Source organism: Chiloscyllium plagiosum, chromosome 2, assembly GCF_004010195.1.
Source record: "Chiloscyllium plagiosum isolate BGI_BamShark_2017 chromosome 2, ASM401019v2, whole genome shotgun sequence".
Taxonomy (NCBI): Eukaryota; Metazoa; Chordata; class Chondrichthyes; order Orectolobiformes; family Hemiscylliidae; genus Chiloscyllium; species Chiloscyllium plagiosum.
Window position 1 is genome coordinate 39,209,200 of NC_057711.1, and position 21,812 is coordinate 39,231,011.

Consider the following 21,812-nt stretch of genomic DNA (forward strand, 5'->3'; position numbering starts at 1 on the left):
GGGAAAGCAAATCTTCGCAGGACTTATACACTTAATGGTAAGGTCCTAGGGAGTGTTGCTGAACAAGAGACCTTGGAGTACAGGTTCATAGTTCCTTGAAAGTGGAGTCACAGGTAGATAGGATAGTGAAGAAGGCGTTTGGTATGTTTTCCTTTATTGGTCAGAGCATTGAGTACAGGAGTTGGGATGTCATATTGCGGCTGTACAGGACATTGATTAGGCCACTGTTGGAATATTGCGTGCAATTCTGGTCTCCTTCCTATCGGAAAGATGTTGTGAAACCTGAAAGGGTTCAGAAAAGATTTATAAGGATGTTGCCAGAGTTGCAGGATTTGAGGTATAGGGAGAGGCTGAACAGGCTGGGGCTGTTTTCCCTGGAGCGTCGGAGGCTGAGGGGTGACCTTATAGAGGTTTACAAAATTATGAGGGGAATGGATAGGATAAATAGACAAAGTCTTTTCCCTGGAGTTGGGGAGTCCAGAACTAGAGGGCATAGATTTAGGGTGAGAGGGGAAAGATATGAAAGAGACCTAAGGGGCAACTTTTTCATGCAGAGGGTGGTACGTGCTTGGAATGATCTGCCAGAGGCTGTGGTTGAGGCTGGTACAATTGCAACATTTAAGAGGCATTTCGATGTGTATATGAATAGGAAGGGTTAGGAGGGATATGGGCCGGGTGCTGGCGGGTGGGACTAGATTGGGTTGGGATATCTGCTCGGCATGGACGGGTTGGACCGAAGGGTCTGTTTCCTTGCTGTACACCTCTATGACTCTATAATCATATTAGGCTTCTTGTGTTTGATGCAACGTTTTAATCCACAAAAACTTAAAATGCAATTTGTCTTTGGATAGCATCATTAGCAGAGAATGACGTGTTCCGTTATCTCATAGAGGTAGTACAAATAAGTGAACCTGGGCCAAAAACAGATGGAATGGATGGCCAGAAACCTGATCAAAGATGTCTGGTTTAAGGAGAAGTGGTGGAGGTATTCAAGAGGAAAGGACATGAAATCTTAGCGGCTGAAACTAGAGTAAGCCAAAGAACTGCAGACGCTGGCGATCTGGAACAAACAAAAACAAATTGCTGGAGAAACACAGCACATCTACCAATTCTGAAGAAGGGTCACAGGACTTGAAATGTTAACTATGTTTTCTCTGCAAAGATGCTGCCAGACCTGCTGAGTTTCTCTGACAGTTATGCTTTTGTTTGTTGCTGAAGATTGAGCTGGGATGAGGAAAAGGGAATTCATGGAAGACCAGAGTCAATGGAGAGTAGAATTCTAGGGTGGGTCCAGCAGGCCGTGATGGTTGTGGGGTGGGTCCAGCAGGCCGTGATGGTTGAGGTTGGTCCAGCAGGCCGTGATGGTTGAGGTTGGTCCAGCAGGCCATGATGGTTGAGGTTGGTCCAGCAGGCCGTGATGGTTGAGGTTGGTCCAGCAGGCCGTGATGGTTGTGGGGTTGGTGGAGATCTGAAGTGGTGAGGAGAAGCCATGAAAGGATTGAAAAGCAAGCATCAGAATTTTGGGAAATAAAATATCACAGATTCTGGAAATCTGATATGAATCCAAATATACCAGAAATACTCTGCAGGGCTGATAGTATCCGAGGAAGAAGTATTGTTTATCTTTCAATTGATGAGATCTCCTCGCAACTGAGATGTAAAGGGATGAGATATAAAGATGCAGAGATTTATGCCTCAATAGAGACAGGGAAAGTGGTGAAGGTGAGGTAGGAGAGTGGTGCTAGTAGGTGATGAAGAAAAAAGACAGGATGTTACAGTGCAAGGCAGGAGAGATTACATGACTAAGGCAATGATTTATTTGGTATAAATATTTGGTTATTGGGCATATAAAAGGCAGAAGAAGAGTCGATGTGAAATGTGTATGAGAAAAACAGAATCATTAGCAACATATGGTATGCAGAAACAAGGTCAAAAGGAACAGCGGTCATGATCTGAATAATAATTCTGAATGAGGGTCACTGGACTCAAGATATTAACTCTGCTTTCTCTCCACAGATGCTGCCAGACCTGCAGAGATTCTCAAGCAATTTCTGTTTTTGTATGCACTAATATTTGTTTGCTTGAAAAAAAAACGCATATTGTCTCCCTTGAGGCACTCTTGCATCCAAGCCCAGAGGACTTGCATACAGATTGACAACACTTAAAGTCTCTGCAGGCTGTTAACCAGCTTAAAATTCCGAGTTTACCAGGACAGATATATTGCCTGATGTTTCCATGCCTAAAGGCAGCATAATCTTTAGATAATTGACTTTCAGGGCAATTGGATTTGTCTAAAAAGTTTTAACTTACCCATTCAGATATAATCATTGTAACAAGCATTTTGTTCGCCATCAACAGTCTCCAAGAGTTTTGAAGAGTATTTTACTCAGATAATGATTAACAAAGTTGCTACAGAGGACTGCTTCTTCTAGTCTTGCACCACAATTTTCAAGTCAACCGGACCATTAGGAGGTACCGCTTACCTTTCCCTTCCCAATCGGAGGGTACTCACTCGTTCAGCAGAAATCATGTGAAGGATACATGCTTGAGCCTTTGCTGAGGAGATCAAGAGTTGGCGAGTCCTCTTGTTCATTATCCTCTGTCATTATCCTGGTCATTTTACCAAAGAGGATTAGTAAGCAGCCACATTCTGAACAATGATCACTTATACATTATAAAGCAAAGCTGTGTTGAATTTGTCAGAATGGCATGAATGATTGTTCGGCTACTTTGTCTTTAATGTGATGTAATTTGGAACAGAATCAAAGGGAACTTCTGATAGAGGGGTACGCACATATTCTGAATCTCTAACTTATTACTCTCAAGTGGTATTTCCAACACCAGTTAGTACTGAACATTTTTCATCTACCCCCATCAGAAACTGCATTCCAGGAACCTAGAATATTTAAAATGTAATGTCTGGAGAGAGTTAGCCAAGGATGCCACGACGTAAAATATTGCCAGGAAGTTTTTGAACAGAATAATTCTACATCATGTAATGTGATCTCTGCCCAATGTGGATGTGGCAGGTGATGTCAGCTGGCTGTGACAAAGCAGGCTGCAGGAAGTCCCTGTGCACATGCACAGCGACCCACAGTGACCCCATTACCAGTGCATGTGCTGCTCAGAAGGTCAAGGAGGTGAGGTGGTGGCTAGGCCCCAGTTGGAGCGGTGTGTTATTGGCTGAAAACTGGGACCATACTCCCTTGTCAGTCATTGCTGCCTGCCCAGAGGTGGGGAGAAAGTGTGGATCATTTTGTGTAAGATCTATTCCTCCACATTGGCTCCAACTCCCACCAATTCCCTCTGAGCCCTGTCACGCACCTTCGATATAGTTATTCACATTATGCAGGGATCCCATAGCATCATTTCCTTCCACGCTGATGGGGTTGTGACAGAGTGCATGTGTGCTATTTGTTACCTGGTGATAGCATTCACAATAAAGGAGACAATTTTGAATTCTTTTTCATAGGATCATGATCTCAGCTGGTTTTGAAAGAATAAATCTTTTGTCTTTCAGAATGGGAGCATCTGACAACATCTACAAAGGTCAAAGTACATTTATGGAAGAGCTGACAGAGGCAGCTGAGATCATTAGAAAAGCAACATCACGATCATTAATTATTTTGGATGAATTGGGAAGAGGCACAAGTACTCACGATGGTATTGCCATCGCTTATGCTACTCTGGAGCACTTTATTAAAGATGTAAGTATTTTGCATGCCAAATGAATTCCCAGAATGCTAAATATCTAAAGCTATTAGTACTAAAGTTGGATTTTGGTGCATCAGTAAGGTCAAATGCTCTTTTACTGTTGGTCGTTTATTATTTCGATCTAGACTGAGTGTCTGTTCTCTCTATTGATGTATTGGATTGTGCCCCTAGAATCAGGGAATGGTTACACCACAGATGTAACCCTTTGGCTCGCTCATCTGACCCTACTCCCTTGTACTTTTCCCATCATGCTGCAATTCTTTTCTGCAGGTTCTTATATAATTTCTTTTGAGAACCTAGATGGTATTGAGCTTCACCATACTCTCTGGCAGATATTAGCCACTTGCTGCACGGAAAGATTTTTCTTGTGTCACCATTGGTCCTGTCAATCTCTCTTTAATCTGTATCCTGTATCTTTATCCTTTCTGCCAATGGGAGGTGTTTCTCCCTGCCTATTCTGTACAGCAATAAAATCGGAAATTGCTGGGAACAACTCAAGTCTGGCAACATCTGTAGAGAGAAAATAGAGTTGACGTTTCAGGTCCCGTGACCCTTCTTCAGAATGGGAGTTGAATGGAAGGATCACTGGACCCAAAACATCAACTCACTTTCTTCCCACACGTGGTGCTGGAGCTGCTGAGTTTTTCCAGCCATTTCTGTTTTTATTTCTGAATTCCAGCATTCACAGTTCTTTAGTTCTTTGGTTTTCTATTTATATAATTTCCTTTTAATTAATTTAGTTCAAATTCTAATGTTATACCTCTTCTGTTACGTGCCTCTACTAGAACAAACAATACTTATTTAACTGTTTCAGTCAATTTCCATGTTTCAACACTTCAGTCTGATCACCCCCAGCCTCCTTGTCTCCAAACGCTATGCCCTCAATTTTGACTTCTCCCCCTGTCACTGCTAGCCCCTTGTGGAAAATAGTATTACATTGGTGACACTCCAAAATCTGAAAAATTGAATTTGGACAACAAATTTCTTTTGTTTTTCCTCTCCTTCACTCTCTCTCTGTTTTCCAATTAAGATTATGTTGTCATTCCTGATTTTTCAATCATATTGTATGACTTCAAATTCTGTGTTGCTAAACTGTATTTGTGTATCTTTTTGACCATATGTTTAATCACATATTTTGCATCATTCTCTTCTCTGTGCTATGTCATTGCTTTATACAGATCAATCTCCTTGTGCAGATCTCTCCATCTTTGACCCTATCCCTGTAATCCTCTCTTGTTTGTGCTCACACGAATACCCCCTCTCCCCTCCCAAAAACGCTACCCTCCAGCTTCTGAAATAAAAGCAAAATGCTGCAGTTTCTGGAGATCTGAAATTTACAAAAAATAAGAATCCAGCTGGTCTGGGAGCATCTATGGAGAGAAAAATGGATTTAATGTCTGAAATCCAGTCTGACTCTGCTTTAGAATGTCTTTACAGAAGGAAAGTCACTTTGAACTTGGACTTGTCTTTTTCTTTCTCTGTCCTCAGAAACTGCCATATTTGCTGCATTTCTCCAGTACTTTGTTTTTATTTCAGAAACTGAAGTAATGTGGAAAACTTTTGTCACACTACCTGCTATCAATATAGTAATGTAGAAGACTAGTCTTAACTGCAGCAACATTCAGAGAAACGCAGATCAACATTAATTTGTTGTTTTGACATATTATTGTATCCACTTTTCTTATCACTTTGTTTGAAATTGTATGTAGGTTGTATATTTCCTTTATTCCTTGAACTGGTTATTTCTACACTGTGAATTGGACTGTACATTTCTATACGCTCTTGTGTTTTAAAATGAATGATTGCCCTGCATAGCTTATCATTACTGCACAATTATAATAACAATTACAATATGCATAGTGAAACGTGACATTTGCTCTAGTATGAATACCTATGTTTTTTCATAGAAATCTTAATTTCATAGTCACCACTTGCCAGTTATTACCGCTGATGACCTTTTTCTTGCTGAATAAACATTTTTGACAGCTTCAAACTGTTGTTGTAGGAATGCTTATTGATCAACATTCTCAGTTGTGTTTCATGTCAGTGTTGGTTCATTGCTGCAAGGGCTTTTAACAGTGTTTCCTGGCAACGTATTTCTATTTTTACAAGTTACATTATGTTAGATTAAAACTGTACAACATGGAATAATTGCAGACAATGAGCAGACAATTGCAGACACAATAGGACTGGGATAAAGGGGTGTTTGACAACCTTTGTTGGTGAAACCTTTGGCCCATATTTTGTTATTTTGCATTGTGTGCCATTCTAAATAAGCCAATAAAAGTTTGCAATTAAATACTACTAACTGTCATTGACAATTTATACAAAATGAAGCACAGCTATTTTAAATAATGTAGCAAAGAAATGCAAATGCATTCACATTACTTAAATTACAGTTAGGTAGAGTAAGAGTTAATGTACTGGAGCAGGCTTTGTGTGGAATGCTTTTATTTGTTACTAATGTTTCTTATGTTTCTATTTTATATATATTTTATGCCACAGGAATGGTGATTCCAGAAGTGATTTCTGGCTGATTTGTTTTTGTAAATTGATGACCATTGCCTTACTAGGAATGATTTCACATAATTTCTTTTACCTTTTTTAGCCGCAATTTTTTGGAGCTGGCTGTTCCTTGTTTCTCTCCTTTCCTTCCTCATCTTACGAATTCACTTTCTTGTGAGGAAGTTTGTTTGATTGTCTATCTTAAATCATCTGTCCAGGATGACCCCAAAGTTCTCCCATTTCAAGATCTAACTTGATCTTAAATGATTCCAGAAGTTCCACCTCTGCTTCTTTATTTGATATCACATACTGATTTTTGATCTCTCTTTTTATATGGAAAGAATTTTGTTTCCTAAATGCAGTGCTTTGTATTGATCAATATAAAGCCAAATGTGTAATTATTCTTTTCTAATTTTGTCATTTTTCAGTTGCATCCCTTTTATTCCACTGCCTGAACTATTATAATGCCTTTTGCAAATTTGTCAGATTTATGTTAGGCTTAAAATTTCAAGTAACTAATGTAATTCAGGAACAGCAATGATTACATTGATCCCATGACACTGAATGTATGGGTCTACCATCCCCCTAAGATAGTCATGATCAAAGTGACCTTGAGATTTGTCTGGCATATATTATTCTTCCTAGATGAGCAAAACAGGATTGTACAGCTGTAACAGCAGTGCTTCTTAGCTATGTTTCTGAATTTTAGCAAGTACTCCATCTGGTACAGGGGCTATGTTGTTTTTCAACTATTTAGTTGCTTTCTTAATTTTACTCAGGAACTAGGAGCATCAATACCAAGCTGGAAGGGCATTGAGTGATGAAGTTGAGGATGTTTGAGTCAAAGACAGAATTTTGGTTGAAGAATCAAAATATTCTCTCTACTAATCTTCAGTACTTGGGCCACATTGTTCATCTTGATAGTGCTGAAGAGATGTTTTGGTGTCTTCAAGTTGCTGCATCTCCCAAACTCTGTCTACCCAATACTTGTTCTTCATGTTATGGGTTCAGGCTTATTTAGCTGCTTGTTACTTTTCTCTTGAGCCATTGTGGAAAATCCAATCTTGATAAGTCTGTGCACAAACTTGATTAAATCCTGCATCTGTTTGTTGTTTGCATCACAATGGTCAAAGTGTTTCTTTGTAGAGAGACCAAGGCCTCTTTACAGGTGTTTATTCTGGTGTACTCTGAGGCTGACCAGGCATTATTGTCACACTGTAGCTCCTGATGACTGAAGAAGAGGTTGGCAGTGAGTGACTGACAGGGAAGAGCCACCTTGGTTGTAACTTTGAGGTCTTTGATGTTAATTTTCTTGCAGCACTGCTTCAACTAGGAGGCCAGCCCGATGAGGATTGTCAATTTTGTGGGTGCGTGTGTGTGTGAGAGAGAGAGAGATTGACATTTCTGCAGTTCTATGCTCACACTATGATATAGCCCAGTAGGAGCCATGCAACATTGGACCATAAAGGTGACACAGGTGTTGGTTAGGACAAGGGCATGTTCTAGGTATCTCCTCAGGGTGAGGATACCATCGTACTTTGTTTACTGCGCTCTGTTCTCGCCACTCATGCACTTCCAGATATTCATCTTTCTTTAATTTGTGATTGGAAGATCCAAAGGGATATTTTAGTTTGCTGTCTCCTGGGATTCAGGCTAGGAATTGTTCAAGATTCACTCGAGTCCTTCCTTGGCCTTGTCCATTGCTTTGAGTGTAAGATGTTGATCCCTCATTAGAGTCACTGAGACACTAGACAAGGTTATTAGTGATGCTGAAACCGATCCTGTGGTTGCACTTCTGGAAGGAACTTATAGAGAAAGATGTACTTCTGCCTTATTCCTTCAATTGGCCTTCCTGAAGAAGGGCCTGTGCCCGAAACGTCGAATCTCCTGTTCCCTGGATGCTGCCTGACCTGCTGTGCTGTTCCAGCAATAAAGTTTCAACTTTGATCTCCAGCATCTGCAGACCTCACTTTCTCCTTCTGCACAAAGGCAATGCTGATGTCAAGGTGCCTGAGTTCCTGAGTAATGATATCTGTTTTTATATAATGTAGAGTGGCTATTTCACACAGACTATCACAAGGTCCCAGCAGGGCAGAGCTTTGCTGCACCAGCAAAGGATCTCCAAGACAATTGGAGGCCAGGTCCTAATGACTGCTGGTAGCTTTGGATAGCACTTTGTTGGTGTCACCAGAATTCAGCTGAGTTCTTGCTTCCAAAAAATAATCTAAGTGGGTTTTGAGACAGAATGAACTATTTCTGATTCCACTTTGAAAAAGTTTGATTAAGGTATTACTCTGATAATGTTCCAAAGTTGACTTAATATTCAATTTCATTATTTTACACTGAATTGGAGTGAGACAAATTCATAGATATCATCACCCTTTTGATTATGGGGCGGTATGTAGGCTTGTTTCTGGTAAACTAATATCTTCATGTTCACTGATTCCTCTACATTTTATTTCTTAAATGCTGCCCAAACCTCGTCCGTAATCTTCTCTGGTACTTTGGTATAAACACTGTCAATGTGCTGTTTTGGATTCAACTCTCAGTTAAGGAGCTGAAAAATCAAGGCCTCCCCTCGGTTCATTCAGGGAGCAGTGCCCCAACCTTTCCATGGGATGAATTGGGACCATGTGTGTCCTCCTCTGCTGGAACTAAAAAAAATCCAGTGGTGTGATTTTAAAGCTAAGCAGGGAACGTTATCCATAGTAAGGTGGCTAACAATGCTGTCAATCAACATGACAAAACTGGTTATCAGTAATGCTCACAGTGCTTTTTTTCTGGGTTCTTGCTGTGTGCAGATTTGCTGCTGCATTTCTTTACCGCCTTGACTCCACTTTAGAAGTACTTTATTGGTTGTAAGGGGCTTTGGGATGTCCACCATTTGTGAAAGGTTCTATATGAATGCTAGACAGTTTGTCTGTTTATCATTAATTTATTGTTTTTGAGCAAATTTAACTCATTTAGAACTTAAGCTGGAGCAAGTTCTTAGTTTTACCTGGGAGAGCTATTTGAGTTTGGTTCATTCTTTCCCAGTGAATACTTGTCAAGCAAAATGTTTGCTGATTTACTTTTTCTTTTTATTTTAAACCTGCTTGCAATGGTTGTTGCCTCTTGACTGACTGTCCTTTTAACCATGGGCAAAATTAATTCCGTTATATTTTGTATCTGAAGCTGTAGATTTTCTCTGTTTCTTTTTGCTCCATACAGCCACAGCTCTGAGTTATTTCTGCACTAATATGCAGCCTGCAGATCCCTCTTTGCTTAGTCCTTGCAGAATTTATAAGAATTTGTTTGTCTTTATTTCTCTTTATTTTATTAATTACTTCACTTAGGGTCATGCCTGGTTAGTCTGAATTTGCTGCTTGTAGGTATATATTTAGTCCACATTGTCACTGCTTCTCTCTCAAGAATGCCACATCTTCCATTTTCTACATATTGTCTGAATATTTTCGGAACACCAGGTAGAGACCAAAACTACTTCTGGATTCTGTATGATTTAACTAGGCCTCAAAAAAAATCTGTGCCTGGAAAGAACAGGCAGCGAGTCCTGGGTAGAGACTGGTGTGGAGACAGTCCTGGAACTTAGCTTGGAGTGGCTGAGTGCGGATACTGAGCAGACTGGGGCTTGGAGTGGAGCAGGGAAGGCTGTTGGACTGGGTTCTGACATGCGCAGTCAGACCACATGCGGAAGCCCTGCGCTGAGTTACTACAGTGTAATATCTTCTTGAAATTTCCAACCCTACTGCAGTGGCAACCCTTTTAATGATGTCCTGTTTTAAACTTATTTTCAACTCTATAAGTAATGTATCTACTTTTATTCCCCTGTATCCAAGAATTGTACCTAGGTACTTGTACCTAAGATGTTGCCATAAGAAGGCAGATATTGTTGTATTCCTACAATAGAGTACACATGACATTAAAAGGATATTCGATATTGTGTATTCTCTTCCCTCAAGTCACTTTTACCTGCACTTTTAGAATTCCACCTAACTAGCTTAACCTTCCATTCACTGGAATTTTGCAGCTGCCCACCTATTCAATCAAATCTTCACTTATACCTTTTATATCCTTGATCCCCAATAAAGGTATTAGGCTCTCTCACTCAAGTTAACCCTCCTATGGTGTATAATCTCCCTTCCTTTATACCAATGTTTAATGTGTCTCAATACCAGATCTGTCTGCACTATATACTGGCTTCTGCACTCTTCTGCCAAAACTGTTCCTGGATCATCCTGCTATGCTTATCTTAAATTTTGCATCCTCCAATCCCCAATTCATTAAAATGTGCAAGGAACTCTGGGTTTCTTGGTCAGAAGAACTTAGTCTTCGTTTTCAGCTGCCCTTGTAACTGTCCTCTCTTTCTCTGGTTCACTGGGCCAAATCTAAAGGGACTGTGCACAGGGGGAGAAAACCTGACTGTGCGCAGCTGCTAAGGCGATTACTGCTCACCACCCTGTTCTGTTCTTGGTTCCAATGTTAGCTAATATTGTCTGCTATCCTTCGGCCCTGCTCCTGCGTCTTTAAATCTGTCATCATCACCACCCTCCTTAAAACTTCCAACTTTAATCCCTTTGTCCTGGCAAACTGTTGTCCCATCTTAAACCCCCTTTCTCCTCAACAGTCCTTGAACATCCAAATCTCTGCTCATCTTTCTCAGAGCTCTGTGTTTGAATCCCTCCAATCAGTTATCTGCCCTGTCACAGTACTGTGACAACCCTTATCAAAATTGTAAATGTTATTTTGTCCGTCTGTAGCCAAGCAAAGTTCTCCTTCCTTTTCCTTGATTTTTCAGTAGCCTTTGAAGTGGTTTACCACACCATCCCCCTCCAACATTTCTCTTCTATCATCCATTTGGGTAGAAACACACACAACCAGAAATTACTGGAGAAATTCAGCAGGTCTGGCATCATCTGTGGAGAGAAAATAAAGTTAATTTTAGAGTACAGTGACCCTTCAGAACCAGAAGGATAGGAGGGATCGTAACTGTGTTTCTGTTCTTATTTGTCTATATTTAGCCAGGGAATCACTTATTATGAACACTCTGAGTCACTCTGGCTTCCCCAAAGATCTTTCTTGTATCGACTGTCCCCCTGACCCCCTCCTATTTCTCATCCACACAGTAACATTATCTGACAATACGGTAGCTGTTTCCACATGTATGCTGACAGCCCTAGGTCCACCTCATTACCACCACCTTCATTACTCTACTTGTTAATTTCTCATGTGGCTTGTCAGAAATCCAGTGTTGGATGAACAAAAAGCTCCTAAAATGAAAACATGACGACTTGCACTGTTTAATTGTACTTGTAATTTTCCAACATCTCCTAATGACTGCTGCCCTGGAGGGAAGCCAAGTGGTGGTTAGAAGTGGCTATGAATATTCTAGAACTTTACTTCTTTAAGGCTATTTAAATACCAAGCACTATCGAAGTTGGCTCCTTATTCATGGTTTTTTTTCAATTTCCATTGTGCGATGGCTACACATGAGATACGCTTGACAAGTAGTGTTCTTAATCTGCATTGACATATTTAGCAACTCCATCCAATGCAGTATTTCAAGTATAAATGCTACGTGTTCTTTCCTCTTCAAATTTTCATTATTTGGACACAATTAATATTAGAGGAGAAAGTGAGGACTGCAGATGCTGGAGATCAGAGCTGGAAATGTGTTGCTGGAAAAGCGCAGCAGGTCAGGCAGCATCCAGGGAACAGGAGAATCGACGTTTCGGGCATAAGCCCTTCTTCAGGAATGAAGAAGGGCTTATGCCCGAAACGTCGATTCTCCTGTTCCCTGGATGCTGCCTGACCTGCTGCGCTTTTCCAGCAACACATTTCCAGCACAATTAATATTCACCTATCCAGATATTTAACAAAGAAGACTTTATTTCCAACTCTTCCACTAAAGCAGTGATGACCTGATAGTGCCTAATAGATATCTAAAGATACAATATCTGCAGTACAAGTGTCAATTCATAAACCTAGGCATGTACAAATCAACAACAACTTATGTTTACATTGCACTTTATCATAATCCAGCATTCCAAGAGTTTCACAAAGCATTTTAATTTGAATTGGTGTCATACTGCTTTATGTAGAGATGTTAGATCAGATTACCAAAAGCTTTGTCAAAAAGGCAATTTTTAAGGAGTGACTTAAAAAAAAAGGTCAAATGATTTGGGGAAGATTTCCAGGACTTGGGGCCAAGTAAACTGAAGACAAAACCATTAATGGTGGAACATCTAAAATCAGAAATACAGTAGAGGCCAGAATTTATCTCCTAATTGTCCTCAGTCAAGATTGTACAGTCACTGAGGATGTAAAAATCACAAGGGGTGAATTGGAATGGTTTTATGTAGTAACTGTTTCCTCTCAGATTTCTTCCACAAAAATGTTCTTTTCCTTTTAAACTAAACTAAATGATACTGGGTCATTGAGATCCTGACCTTGTAACATGGTAGAAATTACAGAGTTTTGTACTCTTTCTCACCTTCTACACCCAAGTGTAAAAACAGCATTGTGATATTTACTTCCTTAACGTTTTAGTAAGGTACAATTGTGTTTCTATATATTGCCAAAAACCCTTCTTTTGGAAGCAGTGAACAGACAAGTGCTTGGCTTAATGTAAAATTTACAAAATTAGATTTTACTTTGGCTTTCTGAGGAGTGGCCACAAATGACAAATGTGTTGAATCATGGAGCAGAGCATTAGCATAGCTACTAGAAAAGCATGGTACACTATAGCCAGATTTTGGAGAGGTTCATTAGTAATATGTTAGACAAGTTTCCTTTCCCCAAAGTGTATCTTTGAAATGTCATTTCCATGATTTCTATATAACTCTCTGTTGAACTATCAGTCAGAGAATCTGTTCAATATCTTCCTGTTTGGCATGTACAACAATTACTTTTCACTGTATCTTGGTATATGAGATAATAAATCAAAACAAATTTTAAACTATGCACCTTCAACATTCTGCTAATGAATGCTAGCATAATTCAATTTAGATCCAAAGACACACAATTTGACCAGGACACCACTGACTTTATTTTTGATAGAATGTATTGCAATCTTTGGGTTAAGAACATAAGTAAACCTGGATTTGGTTTATTACTAAAAAGACATTAATCCTGCTTCCTATGACGCTTTCCATGTAAAGCAAAACTAGCAAATAGTAATATTGTGTTTCTGTGTATTGCCAAAACTTGGAAAGAGTCAAATGATTCCGTCCACAACCATAATGTCCATTTTTTTATGCCAAGTTTAAAAAATATTGGTGTTAGATACAGTTATGCCAATTTCCTGATTTTTGTTTGAAATAGTCAAAAAGTACAAGTGTAAATCTCTGAGTAGAGACTGGTTGGAACAGACTTTCCTTGAGCTTCACTAACCTCAGTGTTGCTGAAGCTCCCTGGTACCAGCTGAAAGGAACCTTGATGTTGGGAACACTTCTTGCTGCAAAAGTATCCTTGTTTTTTCAAAGCAGGCCCCTTGAGGTTCTGCTCCCTGGGCTTGAGGTCAGGATGGATTCCAGCTGATGCTTTCTACAACAACTTCATGTTCCTTCTCCCTGGCACCACCTGCTCCAATGCAGCTGCGCATTACCACCTTGTCTTTCCTCTCTCTTCTATCCTGGCAATTTCAATAGTAGCTGAACTGGTGCTTATGAAGGAGGGAACAATGAGCGTTCTGTTGTTCAGGCACGGCTTCCTGGGCAAAGAATTCTCGACGTAAAGAATATAGATTATCTTGAGGTTGTAGTGAAAATCTTTGAAGTATGGATGACAGTACACCAAATCTTGTAGTAACGTGGTCCATTTTATGCTTGTGGTGATGGTTACGTAGTGAGAGTTCTAAAAATAAAAGCTTGAAGTGTTCAGCTTGTAGAAATCTATTATCATCAGCATCTCCCTCAACACTGCTTTATCTAATGGACTGTGGTGGAGCTCTGAGTTCTCTTTTGTTTCTCATTCATGGCCAGTGGGTGTCATTGATTAGGCTGGCCTTTATTGCCAGTGCCTGCTTGACCCAGAGAAGATAGTGCTAAGCCTCCTCCTTGAAACACTGCAGTTGTTTGGGTGCAGGTACATCCAATGGTGGAACAGGATCTTCAGGATTTTGACCTGGTGACTGTGTAGGAATGACGATATATTTCCAAGTCAGGGTAGTCTGAGATATGCAGAAAAACTACAGATAGTGGTGCTCCCATGTACCTACTGCCCTTGTCCTTCCAGATAGTAAAGGTAATGCATTTAAAGTATCCTGTCAAAAGAACCATGTTGTGTATCTTGTCGATGGTACGCACTGCTGCCAATGTGCGTCACTGTTGAAGCGCATGAATGTTAAAGGTGGTGGTTGTGGTGCCAATCAAGCGGGCTGCTTTCCTGGAAGATATCAAACTACTTAAGTGTTGTTGGATCTGCACTCATCACACTCTCAACTTGTGGCTTGTAGACAGTGGAAAAGTTTTGGGGAGACAGGAGGTAAGTTAGTTGTCACAGAATTCCTAGCCTCTTATCTGATCTTGTAACCATAGTATTTGTATGGCTAGTCCAATTGAGTTTCTTGTCAGTAGTAACCCCGAGGCTGTTGAAAGTATGTGATTCAACGATGGCACTGAACAATGGTTGAATTCTGTGTTAGAGATGGTCTTTGCCTGGCACTTGCGTGGTGTAATTTTTACTTAGCTCCTGACAGCTCAAATCTGAATATTGTCCAGATCTTACTGCATTTGGACACAGACTGCTTTAGTATCTGAGGAGTTGTAAATGTTGCTGAACATTGTGCAATCATGAGAGTGATTTTAATGTGTCTATGAACAGATCTCTGACAATGTTTAAGACGACATATGGAATACTTGCCTTTACTGGCCAAAGCATAGAATTTAAGAGCAGTGAGGTGATGCTGGTACAATGTAAACTGCTAGTTCGGCTACAACTGGGGTACTGCATGCAGCTCTGGTCACCACATGATTGGATGGATGTGAATGCACAGGAGATTTAGCAAGACATTGCCTGGGCTTGAGGATTTGAGCTATAAGGAAAGTTTGAAGAGGCGAGGATTGTTTTCCTTAGATAGTGAGATTTAAGATTGTGTGGGGCATAGATAGCGTGGATAGGAAGGCACTTTTTCCATTAGTAGAAGAGTCCATAATAAACAAACTGCAGATGCCGGAAATCTCAAACATAAATAGCAATTGTTGGAGAAGCTCAGCAAAACTGGCAGCATCTTTGGACAGAAAGCAGAGTTAATCTTTCAGGTCCAGTGATTCTTCTTCAGAACACAAGATTCCATGTGAAATCCCTGGCATTGTTTGTTACCCACTACCCTGCAGTGCATGATCTGGACAAACTCTAATCAAAGAATGTCAGGAATTATTATATGGCCTTCCTGCTTAGTTGACGAACAAAATCGTGTAGACTCAAAATGTTGACTGGTGCTTTCTCTCCACCGATATGGCTGGACCTGCTGAATTGCTCCAGCAATTTCTATTTTTGTTTCAGTAGCAAGACAGCATTGATTTCAAGTAAGCAATAAATGGCTAAGAGAGCAGTTGAAGAGTTTTTTTCATTCGGTGATGGGAGTCTGGAACTCACTGCTTGAAAGGGTAGTTGAGTGGAAAAACTCTCAAAACATTTAAGCAGGACCTGGATATTCACTTGTGCTGCCATAACCTCCCAAGAGCTTTGGGCCAAAAGCTGAAAATGGGATGAATGTAGTCTTATCTTTGACTGTTGCACATACAATGGCCCAAATGGCCTTTCTCTGTGCTGTAAATGTCTGAATCTGTGCATGAGACTAGAATATAAGGAGAGATCATTTATTCTAAGCTTTTACTCTCCGATATATAGAAAACTAAAGGCTGACTTGATTGAGGATTTTAGACTTTTGAAAACATATTTACGATGCTGTGTGTTGCACTTATTTCTTCTAGAATATCTTTGTAATTTCTGCAATTGCCAAAATAAGTGATAATCAGACTAAGATTTCTGGTTATCTTTACCCAGCTGTGAGGTTATGGAGCAGTGTGAACAATCCTGGAGTCAGAGTTCCTGTAATAATGCGTACTTTCTCATTGAAGTTGTAACTGGGAGTTATGGTTAGTGATATGGTAGAGGCTCCAACTTCCTTTTCATCGCATGCTGACTAGGATCTCTCCTGCTCTTGGTGTGCTGGAAAGATTTGCAGGTTAATAAATGAGCTGTTTAGCCTTGTTGTGAATTAAAATTTCTTAGACATTTAAGTCCTGGAGTGAGACTGGAAACTGACTCAGATTTAGGTATCTGTGGTGCCACAAAACCCCATTTATTGAATTGTAGCCTTAATAAGCTCAGGCAATCAATGCAATTTTAACCTCTGCTCCTTTTCTTCACAAGTGATAAGCTATTAACTAGCAAATGCTGTGATGAAGGTTATCATATAATTCTTAATTAATTTGCATACCATCATTTTAATGGCAGTATTAAACAGCGGCTTGTGTTTTGCTAACACAAGGTTGTCACGACTTTAGTTGTAGTAACAAGGATAAATACGTTTTTCAATGAGCAAGTCAGGGATTTATTTTTCTATTTTGCTACAGGTCCTTTAATTTCTTGTAAGAATTTCAGAATTTTAACTGATCCTACTTTTCTAACGATATGTGTATTTATTGACAATGGAGTTCAGTGGTGCTGATTGTTCAGTATGTTGTAATAAAGTCTTACAATTTACTTTCAGGTGAAATCTCTGACGCTATTTGTTACCCACTACCCCCCAGTGTGTGAGCTGGAGCAACTCTACCCTAAGAATATCAGGAATTATCACATGGCCTTCCTGCTCAATGAGGAAGCTGATGAACAAAATGGTACGAATAAAGGTTTGGATGTGGATATCTGAATAAGTTTAACTTTCTGAATTGGGATACTTTTGTTAAAGAAAGCCCAAAGTCCAGCCTTGTCATTTCATTGGCAGTAAATCACTTTCTGCTTACTTTTTTTGACTACCTTTTGGCTTATTGTAGATTGAAAACCTGGCATTCTTAATAGCAATAACAGCTTGGGTTTATGTTTAATATAGTTGAAATGCCCCAAGGTACTTCACAAGGAGTAATTGCACGTTGGGATGACTACCAATCTGTTTGAAATAAAAAAAAAGGCTAACATCATGAATTGAATGATGTGCTTTGTAACTTTAAATACACATGCAATCTGTATACACATGCAATGTAAAATAAGTTGACTTTATGATATAATTGATCTTATCTCAGTATAATGATCATTGAAAGGAAGATTAGCAAAGTTCAGTTTTATCTTGGGCAATAGATATTCCATTTTAAAGCGATTAGGTCAGTCACCACATTCTGAAACTTAGGCATTTTGTTGTGTAAATAACCTATTCCATGGACAGTCTAGGATTTGTTTAGAAACATCCTAGATTGTACAAATAATCTGTTTTAAACCAAAAGAGACTACGAGGAGTACAAATTAGTTGAACGACAAGCAAGACTGCCTCTTAAAGCAGAGGTGTACTTAGGCTGGAGCAGGTGTTGGAACTTATTCTACATGTGATTTTGACTTGGGAAGGATGCATGGCAAGAGCAGACTCCAAGATTTACTGAAGTTGCAGCAGATATCTTGGTTGAGGAGGATAAATGTTCTCTATCCAGTTTGACAGGGGACAGGAGAACCTCCAGACAAACTCTCAGAAGGCAGTAGGATAATCACTGCCAGGGTGTAGTGCCCAGAATATGGATACAGTGCCACAAGTGGTGTGTTGCCCTTAGGAGTGGTCAAGTTCAGTGAATGGATTTTCAAAAGCCTTATTCCACTGACAGCATCACCACACCCAGATGCTGCTCAATAGAGCAAACCAACCAGCAACAATCTCTACCAATAATCGCTTGCATTGATATTGGTGGCATCCTTACCTCAGAATCCGTGTAAGTTCATGTGTCATTCCAAGAACTGAACACAAAAAAAAACACAAAAATAGTGCAGTACTGAGAAAGCACTGTACTATCAGAGGAAACACCTTTGGATGAGATGTTAAATTAAGGCTGTGTCTACACTCCCAGTGAAAGATCTCCTGGCTCTATCTGAAGGAGTAGGATGCCTTTGCTTCTAGTGTCCTGACCAATATTTATTCCTCAACCAGATTATAAAACCAGATGACCTGGTTGTGCTAACATCGCTGTAGGCATGTTGTACATGAACCACCTGCTGTATTTCTGACATTAAACCCCTTAAAAAGTACTCCATTGTAAAATGCTTTGGGATATTTGCTGGTTGTGAAAAGCACTATATAACTGCAAGTCCTTTTTGTTTTGTACTTCTTCATCTCATTCTCTGGTACTAGTACACCTCACATTTACAGTTCGGGAGGATCCCCTTTTAATTCAAGTCTTTTCATTGAAATTCCCATAAATCTCTTCTCTCTTGCCTCTATTCTGAATTTCCTTCTTCTTAGATTTCTACTACTGCTGGTTCTTCCACCTCATCAGTTAGTTGCCAAATAAAAGGTGGTGAATGCTGTGCCCTTAAGATTGGAATTCAGTAAACCACCACAAGCCCTAACTTGCACATGTTTTGCTATTTACTGTAGGGCTCCTCCACTGTGGTCCAGGCAACTGAAATGTTGCTTCAGCACTCCTACAATCTTCTCAATGATATTTCATGCAACATCAGTGCCTTATACACACTGTCCTTGCATGTGTAGTTTCCGAGCCATGTGGTCAATAGGTAACCCTTTAGTTTGTCTTGGTGACTGAAGTGCAAATGGCCTGACACCAAATGATGGCATCATGAGCAATGCAACTTCGACTCGTTCTAAACAAAAGCAAAAGTTGCTGGAGAAATAGAGCAGCTCTGACAGCATATGTGGATAGAAATCAAAATGAATGTTTTGGGTCCAGTGATCCTTTATTAGAACTCTGGAAGACGCAAAGGCCTGGGTAAAAGCAGAGCAAAAAAAAAGGTTTTGTCATATTGTCGGTTAAGAGAGTGTGAGCTCTTACCCTTTACTGTGAGTAAATGATTGAAGCAATACCCTTGAAGTCAGGTTCGTGCTCTTCGGCACAAGACACACTGCTCTGTGTAGAGATCAGAAACTTTAAACCATTCTGGAACTATCAAGTGCAGTAAGAGCCAATCGACAACAATCCTGAAGATAGTTGATAGTTCTTGGTGAGGTTTCTGTGCAAATTTAAGAAAAAGCAGTATGGCAGTGAACTGTCAAGTGGCACTGATTGTCTCAAAGCAATGTAACACACTGTCTATGATGCCATAATCAGCCTACCCTGTGTATTTCCAGTATACTGACCCTGTGCCATCCTAACATTTATGAAAATGTAGATTGGCAGGCTACAGATGCACTCGTACTGACAAAATGGGTGCTGTTCTCCTGAATTTTGTAGCCTAGATCATTATTCAAGACAGTGGTTATCTTAACTATTTTGAAATTTTCAATACGTGTTCTATTAGAATTTTGGTTTGTCAGAATATCTGTCCCATCTGTTAATGATTAAGCCCAGTTAGAGTATTGTCAAAAGTACTTAAAAATTACTCTGGTGCTATTTACTTTAATGCCTCCTGGTTAATTGTATTTCGAAGTGCCTCAGGAATAATGGAGTTATTTTAACTGCAGCTGCATAAACAAGATAGTAATGACACTGAGTCATTTACTATCCGATATACATTGGTAGTCTTGCCATCTACTTGTTAGGGGTCATTAGATTGATGGTTGAAGTATACACTGTTATGGTCAAGAGGACACGTTTAACGTGAAAATAATTTTCCGATGATGTAAATCATATACATCACTTTATTTTGAGACATTGTGACTTTAAATCTTTGTCGTTGTATAACATTGTGAGGTCAATAAGTACATTCTTGTCAAGTAGAAGCTGACCAATTTTCTGACCCCTCTGGTGAGGCCAGGTCCATTATAGCACTGGTTTGCTGTGCACCTCTTGTGTGGATACAAATGAGGCACAAACCCCGCCATGCCAAGAGTGGACAGAGGGAAGGTATATTTTGCCCATTTTGTGTCAAATTATAAAATTTATTTTTAGCACCCTGGCATTTCAATATACATTGGTTATCATGTTCACAGGTACTTTAGAGGGAAGAAGGAAAATGGAAATTACACAAAAGGAACTCAGATTAAAAGAGAAGAATTGAATGCGCTAAAATTGTTTGCGGCTTTACTTTTCATGTATATGGTACTTTGTGTATCAGGATAATTGGAACTATTAGCTCATTGATGCCTCAAGATTCTTTTGAACTCTGCAGAATTGTGAAGAGATATCACAATGCAGGAAGGCATTCATCCATCTCCAGCCTGAGTACTGACTTTTAAAATGATATTAAAATGTGGCTGTAATCTCCTGCCAACAGGTATTCTCTCTGTAGTTCTCACATGACAAGAAAAAATGCATTTTTGATATTGCATGACTGATGCAAAATGTGGAAGGAAAACTACAGTGAGTGTTATGTGTATATAGAGGGCTTTAGGAATACGGACTTGGTGACTAGCGCAGCCTGTGTTCATTTTGAGCATCAGAATTTTCTATAAATGATTGCAGAAAGAGGTTTTTGGTCACAACTTCATTAAGTCTTTCATATGAGGGAATCTTTGTGCAAGTTTCCATGATGCCATTTATTTTTTGAAATCTTAGCTTGAGTATTGCATAATTGTCTAAAATATTGTGCTTGCTTGTCTGTGATAAGTAACAGAATTAATTTTTTAATTTTATTGGGAAAGAGTGGAAGCACATAACCAAAAACAGTGTACTTTTTTTTTTTGCTTGCTTCACATGAAATCGGAATACTGTTGCTCCAGTGGTGAAGTAGTTCTTGTCTCAGAGCCTTTGCAGTGCTAATTAAAGGAAGCATACTATAATTGGTTTCTTATCCATTTGCACAAGTTAACCTATCTATGTAGTTACAACAATGAGAAAGCAACATAATGATATCTGACTCATTCCAGTAAATAAATCTACAGGTCACAAAATATACATTTTTCATAGCACAGTTCAATTGTGGCTATATAAAATTGATAACTTGTCTTACTATTAAATATTAGGAGTATACTTAAGAGGGAAATCAGGAGGGCAAAACAGGGACATGAGATAGCTTTGGCAAATAGAATTAAGGAGAATCCAACGGGCTTTTACAAATATATTAAAGAAAAAAGGGTAACTAGGGAGAGAATAGGGCCCCTCAAAGATCAGCAAGGCGGCCTTTGTGTGGTGCCTCAGAAAATGGGGGAAATACTAAATGAACATTTTGCATCAATATTTACTATGAAAAACGATATGGAAGATATAGACTGTAGGGAAATAGATGGTGACATCTTGCAAAATGTCCAGATTACAGAGGAGGAAGTGCTGGATGTCTTGAAACTGTTATAGGTGGATAAATCCCCAGGACCTGATCAGGTGTACCCGAGAACTCTGTGGGAAGCTAGAGAAATGATCGCTGGGCCTCTTGCTGAGATATTTGTATCATCGATAGTCACAGGTGAGGTGCCAGAAGACTGGAGGTTGGCAAACGTGGTGACACTGTTTAAGAAGGGCTGTAAAGACAAGCCAGGGAACTATAGACTGGTGAGCCTGACG

General features: G+C 39.6%; 1 protein-coding gene across 3 annotated transcripts in view; it reads left to right on the plus strand.

The window, feature by feature from the left end:
- Nucleotides 1-21,812, plus strand: part of msh3 (mutS homolog 3 (E. coli)) — a 281,339-nt gene that overhangs the window by 221,607 nt on the left and 37,920 nt on the right. For all 3 annotated transcript variants that reach the window (XM_043708210.1, XM_043708215.1, XM_043708223.1), the window contains exons 21-22: nucleotides 3,521-3,707; nucleotides 16,934-17,060. In XM_043708210.1, coding sequence (XP_043564145.1) covers nucleotides 3,521-3,707; nucleotides 16,934-17,060 — 314 coding nt within the window. The remainder of the gene's footprint in view (nucleotides 1-3,520; nucleotides 3,708-16,933; nucleotides 17,061-21,812) is intronic.